This window comes from Salvelinus fontinalis, chromosome 3, assembly GCF_029448725.1.
Source record: "Salvelinus fontinalis isolate EN_2023a chromosome 3, ASM2944872v1, whole genome shotgun sequence".
In the NCBI taxonomy this organism is placed as follows: domain Eukaryota; kingdom Metazoa; phylum Chordata; class Actinopteri; order Salmoniformes; family Salmonidae; genus Salvelinus; species Salvelinus fontinalis.
In genome coordinates, this window is record NC_074667.1 from 76793840 (window position 1) to 76806510 (window position 12671).

At 48.2% G+C, this 12671-nt stretch overlaps 1 protein-coding gene across 2 annotated transcripts in view; it reads left to right on the forward strand.

Annotated features, from left to right (window-relative positions):
* ppp1r16b (protein phosphatase 1, regulatory subunit 16B) overlaps positions 1-12671 on the forward strand; it is a 178829-nt gene that overhangs the window by 143039 nt on the left and 23119 nt on the right. For both annotated transcript variants that reach the window (XM_055918075.1, XM_055918074.1), the window contains exons 6-7: positions 4325-4449; positions 9678-9803. In XM_055918075.1, coding sequence (XP_055774050.1) covers positions 4325-4449; positions 9678-9803 — 251 coding nt within the window. The remainder of the gene's footprint in view (positions 1-4324; positions 4450-9677; positions 9804-12671) is intronic.

The window sequence follows — 12671 nt, forward strand, 5'->3', positions numbered from 1 at the left end:
CAGTTACTGTCCCTACTGCTCCTTCAGTTACTGTCCCTACGGCTCCTTCAGTTACTGTCCCTACAGCTCCTTCAGTTACTGTCCCTATAGCTCCTTCAGTTACTGTCCCTACAGCACCTTCAGTTACTGTCCCTACAGCTCCTTCAGTTACTGTCCCTACAGCTCCTTCAGTTACTGTCCCTATAGCTCCTTCAGTTACTGTCCCTACTGCTCCTTCAGTTACTGTCCCTACAGCTCCTTCAGTTACTGTCCCTACAGCACCTTCAGTTACTGTCCCTACAGCTCCTTCAGTTACTGTCCCTACAGCTCCTTCAGTTACTGTCCCTACAGCTCCTTCAGTTACTGTCCCTACAGCTCCTTCAGTTACTGTCCCTACAGCTCCTTCAGTTACTGTCCCTACAGCTCCTTCAGTTACTGTCCCTACAGCTCCTTCAGTTACTGTCCCTACAGCTCCTTCAGTTACTGTCCCTACAGCGACTTCAGTTACTGTCCCTACAGCTCCTTCAGTTACTGTCCCTACAGCTCCTTCAGTTACTGTCCCTACAGCTCCTTCAGTTACTGTCCCTACAGCTCCTTCAGTTACTGTCCCTACAGCTCCTTCAGTTACTGTCCCTACAGCTCCTTCAGTTACTGTCCCTACAGCTCCTTCAGTTACTGTCCCTACAGCTCCTTCAGTTACTGTCCCTACAGCGACTGCCGTGAGAATAACTCTTGCATGTAATCTGTAAAATGTTCACCGGCTGTTAGAAATTGGGAAAAAGATTAAAGATTTGGGAAAAATATCCAACCGAGTCACAAGTGTCCTGAAAGTTTACCATAGTGTCTGAAATGCCACCACTATCTCTTCTACTCTCGCCATGATCTGGGTATGTATAATGTTCAATTAAATCCCCATGTTGTGTACAGTTAGCTGTCCTCCCTCTCCTATGAGTTATCTCCTGTAACAATATACAGTCTCTGGGAATGATACTCCTCTATCATTACATCTAACCCATAACACACTAGTCACTACTCCTAATGCATTCCTACAGTTATAAACATACTCAAACATTCTCAAATCAATTAGTCAGCATATCAGTCCCTCCTCTGGAACAATGATCACTCTTATTGTTCCACGAAACCTAAGAAATATATTGACTTGAAAAGTAAAGAGAGGAAAAAGTACATGTTTAATAACTTAGCACCACCCATTGATGCCATTTAACATTAAAATTCTGAGTACAAAAACGTTCATGGTCGTCCCAAGCTATCATCCAGTGATTCCCTAACAAACCACCTCCCTTTAGGATGACACTTAGAGATAAGGTTTCTGGAGACTCTCTCGGCCAAATCCATTTTAACAGCGCCTCCACCCCTCACCGTTCTGTAGCATCTCTCTCTCGCTGTATCCCAATCATAACTAAAACATTTTAGAAATGATCCAACCCAATTTTAGAATGACAGTCCTTAGTGCTGACTTTGAGTCTAGGACTCGAATTCCAGCTTCTCAATTTAGCACACATCATCCCTGTTAGAATGTACATTTATAAGCTATCTTTCATTGCCGGTAATAACTCTTCTCATTTACAGCCCCTCTTTGTCACTGTTGTCCTGTCACAAGTGGCCTGGTAATGAAAGATCAGTATCCTCAATGCATCCTTAGTCTAAATAGTTCTCAGTGTGTAGACCCCCCCACCACCCCCCTCACCCCTCTGTCCTTCACCTGGCACTTATCATTCTAGTGTTTCTTCTTCAGATATCGTTTACAGTTCATCTTCCCAACGGCACATGTAACTTTTGCCTGTCACATTTCATGGCCCTTGATAATGTCCCGATTTTTAATATCCAAGTAGATGCCTCCGTTTCTCCCACGTACACGAGTCTCTCACCTGAGCCGTTCTCTCACTCCACGCGCGCTCTCAGCACTACCGCCCCGGTTTATGGCTCAGACTCAGATAGAAGTGTTAGAAATCACTGTCGCGTTGCACGGCCTTCGTGGTTCTTTCTTCAGCTGGTTAGGGAGGGTTTTGAGGTTCACACACACTGTTTGTGGTTCTTTCTTCAGCTGGTTAGGGAGGGTTTTGAGGTTCACACACACTGTTCGTGGTTCTTTCTTCAGCTGGTTAGGGAGGGTTTTGAGGTTCACACACACACTGTTCGTGGTTCTTTCTTTAGCTGGTTAGGGATAATCTGCCATGGTTCACCACCCTAACAGGGCACAAAACTAACCTCCCTTTCACACACACACATAATCTGCCATGGTTCACCACCCTAACGGGGCACAAAACTAACCTCCCTTTCACACACACACATAATCTGCCATGGTTCACCACCCTAACGGGGCACAAAACTAACCTCCATTTCACACACACACATAATCTGCCATGGTTCACCACCCTAACAGGGCACAAAACTAACCTCCCTTTCACACACACACATAATCTGCCATGGTTCACCACCCTAACAGGGCACAAAACTAACCTCCCTTTCACACACACACATAATCTGCCATGGTTCACCACCCTAACGGGGCACAAAACTAACCTCCCTTTCACACTCACACATAATCTGCCATGGTTCACCACCCTAACGGGGCACAAAACTAACCTCCATTTCACACACACACATAATCTGCCATGGTTCACCACCCTAACAGGGCACAAAACTAACCTCCCTTTCACACACACACATAATCTGCCATGGTTCACCACCCTAACAGGGCACAAAACTAACCTCCCTTTCACACACACACACACATAATCTGCCATGGTTCACCACCCTAACAGGGCACAAAACTAACCTCCCTTTCACACACACACATAATCTGCCATGGTTCACCACCCTAACAGGGCACAAAACTAACCTCCCTTTCACACACACACACATAATCTGCCATGGTTCACCACCCTAACAGGGCACAAAACTAAGCTCCCTTTCACACACACACCCTGCACTCTCACGGCTACTGCGACTGGGCTTCTACCCTCTCCTTACAGGTTTAGCAGGGAACCAACCCCACCCAGAATTTACCCCCTAGGATTTACCCTGCAGGTACCAGCCTGTACGAGTTTACCTTCCGGGACTTACCATCTACCATAAAGTTATGACCGGTCATTACACAATGGGCCTACCGAATTAACCTCAGGCTCTCCAGGTCCGTATCCCATAATTAGTTCAGCCTACGATTCTCATCTCCCCAAGATGTCAACATGAGTGGAAACAGATATATGAACTAGCCTACCTTGGTTGTTGCCAGCTCTGTTCCACTGTTCTGGACTCTTTGGTTTGACGACATATCGTGGTGAACCCTGCTCTCAGCGCCATCTTTTAGGTTCTAATTTTTCAGAGTAAATAACTCACGGACACTAGAGAAGCTTTAACCAAGTTTAATTCTTCCCAAAGTGTCGTTACAGCTGTAATTCAGACAAAGACATGTTCCCATCATCACAAGTGTATATATACTCCACTTTAGACACTCCTCCTTCTCTACAATCCTTACATATTCTGGTTGTACAGGAAGAGGGTAATAGGATAATAAACCACTATTTCTCCCTTCAGGGGATCTGACCTGACCTCCTGACCTCAACCCCTCCTTCACCTAATCCACAGATGTCCTCTCGTATCACCTATCGCATTCCCGTGACTCTCTCCCGTCCACCCAGAACATTCCACAGCCCACTCTGTCTTTCTCCAGATCTCACTCCTTTATATACTATGTGTCTGATCTATCATGTCTTTAATATCTCAATGTTCAAAGTTTACCCTGAATACAACACCTCCCTCAGAGGCACATGTTGCTAGGCAACCCCCCTGGACTTGCCCTGGTAGGCCCCGTCGAAAGCCAGTGTGAGAAACTTGCTCGCAAACGTTTGTGCTATGAAACTAAATAAATACTGCACTCTGAACCACAAAACGTCGTTGCAAGCGTTATGATAGTGTTGTTAGACAAAGCGAGTAAAGTGAACCTCAAAACGTGATGTAGTTTTATTGGAATTTGCAGCTGTTGTTTCTAAGTAATGAATCTGCTAGCTTTTGAAATAACTTACTCATCCTTTAATTGTCTTGACTTTTCTATAAGCCAGAGGAGATGAAGAGTACACAATATTCATGCATATTTATATACTGTTCTGGTTACGCAGCCACCATAGTTGCTGGAACCATGCTGGAAAGGGTGAAATGAAAGAGAAACGGACAAAGGGCGAGGACAGTGCAGTTTATGTTGACAAGATAGTCTGAACAGGGTATCGGTCTGTCTCTGTGTGGCTGGCTGACTGACTCACTGAGTGTCTGTCTCTGTTTGCCTGCCTAACTGACCAAAATCACTTCCTGTATGTTTGATTGACAGGCATCACTCAGGAGATGATCAATGAGACCCGGGCGTCTGTAGAGAGGAGGATGATGGGAGATATCCAGAAGCTGCTGACGGAGGGAGAGGACGTCAACCACCATGATTCACAGGGAGCTACTCTGGTGAGTTTATAATATAATTAAGCAATAAGGCCAGAATTGGTGTGGTATTATGACCAATACAGTGCATTCGGAAAGTATTCAGACCTCTTCACTTTTTCCACATTTTGTTACGTTACAGCCTTATTATAAAATGGATTAAATAAATGTTTTCCATCATCAATCTACACACAATCCCCCATAATGACATCACAATCCCCCATAATGACATCACAATCCCCCATAATGACATCACAATCCCCCATAATGACATCACAATCCCCCATAATGACATCACAATCCCCCATAATGACATAGGTTTTTAGAAATGTTTGCAAATGGATTAAAAATAAAAAACAGAAATACCTTATTTACATAAGTATTCAGACCCTTTGCTATGAGACTCAAAATTGAGTCTCAGGTGCATCCTGTTTCCATTGATCATCCTTGAGATGTTTCTACAACTTGATTGGAGTCCACCTGTGGTAAATTCAATTGATTGGACATGATTTGGAAAGGCACACACCTGTCTATATAAGGTCCCACAGTTGACAGTGCATGTCAGAGCAAAAACCAAGCCCTGAGGTCGAAGGAATTATCCGTAGAGCTCTGAGACAGGATTGTGTCGAGCCACAGATCTGGGGAAGGGTACCAAAACATTTCTGAAGCATTGAAGGCCCCGAAGAACACAGTGGCCTCCATCATTCTTAAATGGAAGAAGTTTGAAACCACCAAGACTCTTCCTAGAGCTAGCCGCCCGGCCAACTGAGCAATCGGAGGAGAAGGGCCTTGCTCAGGGAGGTGACCAAGAACCCGATGGTCACTCTGACAGAGCTCTAGAGTTCCTCTGTGGAGATGGGAGAACCTTCCAGAAGGACAACCATTTCTGCAGCACTCCACCAATCAGGCCTTTATGGTAGAGTGGCCAGACGGAAGCCCCTCCTCTGTAAAAGGCACATGACAGCCCGCTTGGAGTTTGCTAAAAGTTACTTAAAACAAGATTCTCTGGTCTGATGAAACCAAGATTGAACTCTTTGGCCTGAATGCCAAGCGTCACATCTGGAGGAAACCTGGCACCATCCCTACGGTGAAGCATGGTGGTGGCAGCATCATGCTGTGGGGATGTTTTTCAGCGGCAGGGACTTGGAGACTAGTCAGGATCGAGACAAAGATAAACAGAGCAGGGAGATCCTTGATGAAAACCTGTCCCAGAGCGCTCAGGACCTCAGACTGGGACGAAGGTTCACCTTCCAACAGGACAACAACCCTAAGCACACAGCCAAGACATTGCAGGAGTAGCTTGGTGACAAGTCTCTGAATGTCCTTGAGTGGCCCAGCCAGAGCCCGGACTTGAACCCAATCGAACATCTCTAGAGATGCCTAAAAATAGCTGTGCAGCGACGCTCCCCATCCAACCTGACAGAGCTTGAGAGGATCTGCAGAGAAGAATGGGAGAAACTCCCCAATACAGGTGTGCCAAGCTTGTAGCCTCATACCCAAGAAGACTCAAGGCTGTAATCGCTGCCAAAGGTGCTTCAACAAAGTACCGAGTAAAGAGTCTGAATACTCATGTAAATGTGATATTTAAGTAGATTTTTTATACATTTGCAAAAATGTATAAAAACCTGTTTTTGCTTTGTCATTATGGAGTATTGTGTGTAGATTGATGAGGGAAAAAAACACAATTTAATCCAAAATAAGGCTGTAACGTAACAAAATGTTGAATGTCAGAGGGTCTGCTTTTAAATCTTATAAATTATTTTTTAAATCTTAACACTTTGTTCTAGCTAGCTATTTGTGTAGGTAGCTATCAAGTAAACACAATGATATAGTAACTTGTTGACTTAACTCTAGGATGCCTCCTTCAAGTGTTTTAGTACTAGTCTGTAATCTCAGGACTTAACCTATACCATGGCTAAGGGCTGTTCTTAGGGACGACGCAACGCTGAGTGCCTGTACACAGCCCTTAGCCATGGTGTATTGGCCATATACTACAAAACCCCGAGGTGCCTTATTGCTATTATAAACTGGCTACCAACGTAATTAGACCAGTAAAAATAAATGTTTTGTCATACCCATAGTATGCAGTTTGATATACCACAGCTGTCAGCCAATTAGCATTCAGGGCTCGAACCACAAGGTTTATCATTTCTAATATACCTACAAACTATAGATTATTGAGTCTATACATACAACCTATAGGGAGACGGATACAAAGAGGGAGAGGACATCAACCACCACGACTCACAAGGAGTTACTCTGGTGAGAGGGACATAGCCCCCAGAGTAGCAACACAAACTGTATTGTCCCTTTGTCTTGGACAACGACAAATCATATCCTATGTACACTAGAGAGCCCACACAGATACAGGCTGTGGTACAGTTGTAGAACAGGCACCATCCAGACAGCATTCACAAGGCATAGGAGGCTCCACCACTTCTGTGTGATGCATTTCCATCTCAAGATTGGGGCTTAAGATATCCTAAATTGCTCGCAAGGATTTGTCACAATCTAATACAAAACGCAATTGGATCAAAATGGGAAAGGTACATTACATGATACTACCCCAAAATAACTTTAGTAAGCTTCAAGATTTACTCCCAAATGCCGTGATTGAAGAAGATTGTCATCCAGCTTCATGACTCTGTTAATCTGTGTTTGCCGTATGATGCTAACAGTGAAAGTTTAGCAACACAGAGAGAATCTAGACCTTTGGCAGAGAGGGACATTCAACTGGTATTATGGGCCCGTCCCAAACGGCACCCTATTTTCTATATAGTGCACTATAAAGGGGGCCATTTGGGCAGAATATGTTATGTAAGATGTGTTAGTCTTCCAATACAGTTTAGATTCATTATGATGCAGCATTATGTGACCTGCTCTTTGTTCCAGTAGGTGCTGAAAGGAATGTCAAGTAGGTCATGTGATCTGAAAATAAATTATGGTTCAATAATGGTTTTTGGGTCAAAGGTCATATAACCAATCAATGACCACACAACGTGGACTAGTATTAATGCATCTAGTTTACTGGGAAAGGTCACCCTCGCACACAGACAGATACAGACAGATACAGACAGATACAGACAGATACAGACAGATACAGACAGATACAGACAGACAGACACAGACAGAAAGAGACACACACACACACACACACACACAGACAGAGAAAGAGAGACACACACACACACAGACAGAGAAAGAGAGACACACACACACACAGACAGAGAAAGAGAGACACACACACACACAGACAGAGAAAGAGAGACACACACACACACAGACAGAGAAAGAGAGAGAGAGACACACACACAGACAGAGAGAGAGAGAGAGAGACACACACACAGACAGAGAGAGAGACACACACACACACACACACAGACAGACAGAGAGAGACACACACACACACACACACAGACAGACAGAGAGACACACACACACACACACACACACACACACACACACAGACAGACAGAGAGACACACACACACACACACACACACACACACACACACACACACACACACAGAGAGAGAAAGAGAGACACACACACAGACAGAGAAAGAGAGACACACACACACAGACAGAGAGAGAGAGACACACACACAGACACACAGACAGAGAGAGAGACACACACAGACAGAGAGAGAGACACACACAGAGAGAGCCTGATTGAAGATGTAAAACTCTGAGACATCCTCGTGACTTACTACAGGCACACCAGCAAGAGAGGCCTAGGGAGGCCAGGGGAGGCAAGGGGAGGCAAGGGATGAACCTTTTGGCTGACTCCCCTTTCACCCAGCTGGGATCTCCATCCTCACTGAACCAGTCATTTAACAAGCAGCCAGTCAGGCCATCCAGTACTCCTAGAATTGAGCAGTTTGGAAAATAAGTCAACATATTATTTTACTGTATCTAATTTAATTGAGTGAGATTCATGAGATCTGGCAGTGACTCATTCAGATTCCTTTTTTCTTGGCCCTGAAACAAGGTCAGTTCACTCAAGGTTTATTTCTCAATTTAGTGGCCAGGCGTAAAGAGAGCATACATAAATCAACATACATTTTGTATCAGAGTTAGCTTCCTGCTGTGGTCCCGTCCCAGCCTGTCTGGTAGATTTCTGAGGATACAAGGACAGGTAATGACACAAGGGGATTCCAAGAAGGCATTAGATATATACACTGCTCAAAAAAATAAAGGGAACACTTAAACAACACAATGTAACTCCAAGTCAATCACACTTCTGTGAAATCAAACTGTCCACTTAGGAAGCAACACTGATTGACAATACATTTCACATGCTGTTGTGCAAATGGAATAGACAAAAGGTGGAAATTATAGGCAATTAGCAAGACACCCCCCAAAACAGGAGTGATTCTGCAGGTGGTGACCACAGACCACTTCTCAGTTCCTATGCTTCCTGGCTGATGTTTTGGTCACTTTTGAATGCTGGCGGTGCTCTCACTCTAGTGGTAGCATGAGACGGAGTCTACAACCCACACAAGTGGCTCAGGTAGTGCAGTTCATCCAGAGTGGCACATCAATGCGAACTGTGGCAAAAAGGTTTGCTGTGTCTGTCAGCGTAGTGTCCAGAGCATGGAGGCGCTACCAGGAGACAGGCCAGTACATCAGGAGACGTGGAGGAGGCCGTAGGAGGTCAACAACCCAGCAGCAGGACCGGTACCTCCGCCTTAGTGCAAGGAGGTGCACTGCCAGAGCCCTGCAAAATGACCTCCAGCAGGAACTGAGAAGTGGTCTGTGGTCACCACCTGCAGAATCACTCCTGTTTTGGGGCGTGTCTTGCTAATTGCCTATAATTACCACCTTTTGTCTATTCCATTTGCACAACAGCATGTGACATTTATTGTCAATCAGTGTTGCTTCCTAAGTGGACAGTTTGGTTTCACAGAAGTGTGATTGACTTGGAGTTACATTGTGTTATTTAAGTGATCCCTTTATTTTTTTGAGCAGTGTACAAATATGAGGTAAGGAATCCTTGCAAATAAAATGATTTGTTAAAGTAGCCAACACTATACCTCTCAAATTCAAATCTGAACCTGGAAGACCGTTCCACTGCCCCCCCCCCCCCTCTTCTCTTCCCCTCTAATTAGGGACTGATTTTAACCAGGTGGTTACAATGAATGTTCAGGAATAAGAGAGAACTAGCAGTCGTCTGGACCTGGTAGGGTGAGATTGAAATACCCTCTGAAGTGACTCTGTTCCATTGGTCTCCTCTCCTGTCCCTCATGCAGCTCCACATTGCAGCAGCCAATGGTTACGTCCAGGCCGCTGAGTTGCTGCTGGAGGGAGGGGCCAGGATGGACCTGAGAGACACTGACGGATGGCAGCCGCTCCACGCTGCAGCCTGCTGGGGTCAGGTGAGGACACACACACACACCACACACACAGCCTGCTGGGGTCAGGTGAGGACACACACACACACCACACACACAGCCTGCTGGGGTCAGGTGAGGACACACACACACACACCACACACACAGCCTGCTGGGGTCAGGTGAGGACACACACACACACCACACACACAGCCTGCTGGGGTCAGGTGAGGACACACACACACACCACACACACAGCCTGCTGGGGTCAGGTGAGGACACACACACACACACCACACACACAGCCTGCTGGGGTCAGGTGAGGACACACACACACACCACACACACAGCCTGCTGGGGTCAGGTGAGGACACACACACACACCACACACACAGCCTGCTGGGGTCAGGTGAGGACACACACACACACCACACACACAGCCTGCTGGGGTCAGGTGAGGACACACACACACACCACACACACAGCCTGCTGGGGTCAGGTGAGGACACACACACACACCACACACACAGCCTGCTGGGGTCAGGTGAGGACACACACACACACCACACACACAGCCTGCTGGGGTCAGGTGAGGACACACACACACACACCACACACACAGCCTGCTGGGGTCAGGTGAGGACACACACACACACCACACACACAGCCTGCTGGGGTCAGGTGAGGACACACACACACACCACACACACAGCCTGCTGGGGTCAGGTGAGGACACACACACCACACACACAGCCTGCTGGGGTCAGGTGAGGACACACACACACACCACACACACAGCCTGCTGGGGTCAGGTGAGGACACACACACACACCACACACACAGCCTGCTGGGGTCAGGTGAGGACACACACACACACCACACACACAGCCTGCTGGGGTCAGGTGAGGACACACACACCACACACACAGCCTGCTGGGGTCAGGTGAGGACACACACACACACCACACACACAGCCTGCTGGGGTCAGGTGAGGACACACACACACACCACACACACAGCCTGCTGGGGTCAGGTGAGGACACACACACACACCACACACACAGCCTGCTGGGGTCAGGTGAGGACACACACACACACCACACACACAGCCTGCTGGGGTCAGGTGAGGACACACACACACACCACACACACAGCCTGCTGGGGTCAGGTGAGGACACACACACACACCACACACACAGCCTGCTGGGGTCAGGTGAGGACACACACACACACCACACACACAGCCTGCTGGGGTCAGGTGAGGACACACACACACACACCACACACACAGCCTGCTGGGGTCAGGTGAGGACACACACACACACACCACACACACAGCCTGCTGGGGTCAGGTGAGGACACACACACACACCACACACACAGCCTGCTGGGGTCAGGTGAGGACACACACACACACCACACACACAGCCTGCTGGGGTCAGGTGAGGACACACACACACACCACACACACAGCCTGCTGGGGTCAGGTGAGGACACACACACACACCACACACACAGCCTGCTGGGGTCAGGTGAGGACACACACACACACCACACACACAGCCTGCTGGGGTCAGGTGAGGACACACACACACACCACACACACAGCCTGCTGGGGTCAGGTGAGGACACACACACACACCACACACACAGCCTGCTGGGGTCAGGTGAGGACACACACACACACCACACACACAGCCTGCTGGGGTCAGGTGAGGACACACACACACACACCACACACACAGCCTGCTGGGGTCAGGTGAGGACACACACACACACACCACACACACAGCCTGCTGGGGTCAGGTGAGGACACACACACACACCACACACACAGCCTGCTGGGGTCAGGTGAGGACACACACACACACACCACACACACAGCCTGCTGGGGTCAGGTGAGGACACACACACACACCACACACACAGCCTGCTGGGGTCAGGTGAGGACACACACACACACACCACACACACAGCCTGCTGGGGTCAGGTGAGGACACACACACACACCACACACACAGCCTGCTGGGGTCAGGTGAGGACACACACACACACCACACACACAGCCTGCTGGGGTCAGGTGAGGACACACACACACACCACACACACAGCCTGCTGGGGTCAGGTGAGGACACACACACACACCACACACACAGCCTGCTGGGGTCAGGTGAGGACACACACACACACACCACACACACAGCCTGCTGGGGTCAGGTGAGGACACACACACACACACACCACACACACAGCCTGCTGGGGTCAGGTGAGGACACACACACACACCACACACACAGCCTGCTGGGGTCAGGTGAGGACACACACACACACCACACACACAGCCTGCTGGGGTCAGGTGAGGACACACACACACACACCACACACACAGCCTGCTGGGGTCAGGTGAGGACACACACACACACACCACACACACAGCCTGCTGGGGTCAGGTGAGGACACACACACACACCACACACACAGCCTGCTGGGGTCAGGTGAGGACACTAGTGAACACACACACACACACACACAGCCTGCTGGGGTCAGGTGAGGACACTAGTGAACACACACACACACACACACACAGCCTGCTGGAGTCAGGTGAGGACACACACACACACACACACACACACAGCCTGCTGGGGTCAGGTGAGGACACTAGTGAACACACAGACACACAGCCTGCTGGGGTCAGGTGAGGACACTAGTGTACACACAGACACACACACACACCACACACACAGCCTGCTGGGGTCAGGTGAGGACACTAGTGAACACACAGACACACATCTCACAGACACACACAGCCTGCTGGGGTCAGGTGAGGACACTAGTGAACACACACACACACACACACACCACACAGACACACACAGCCTGCTGGGGTCAGGTGAGGACACTAGTGAACACACA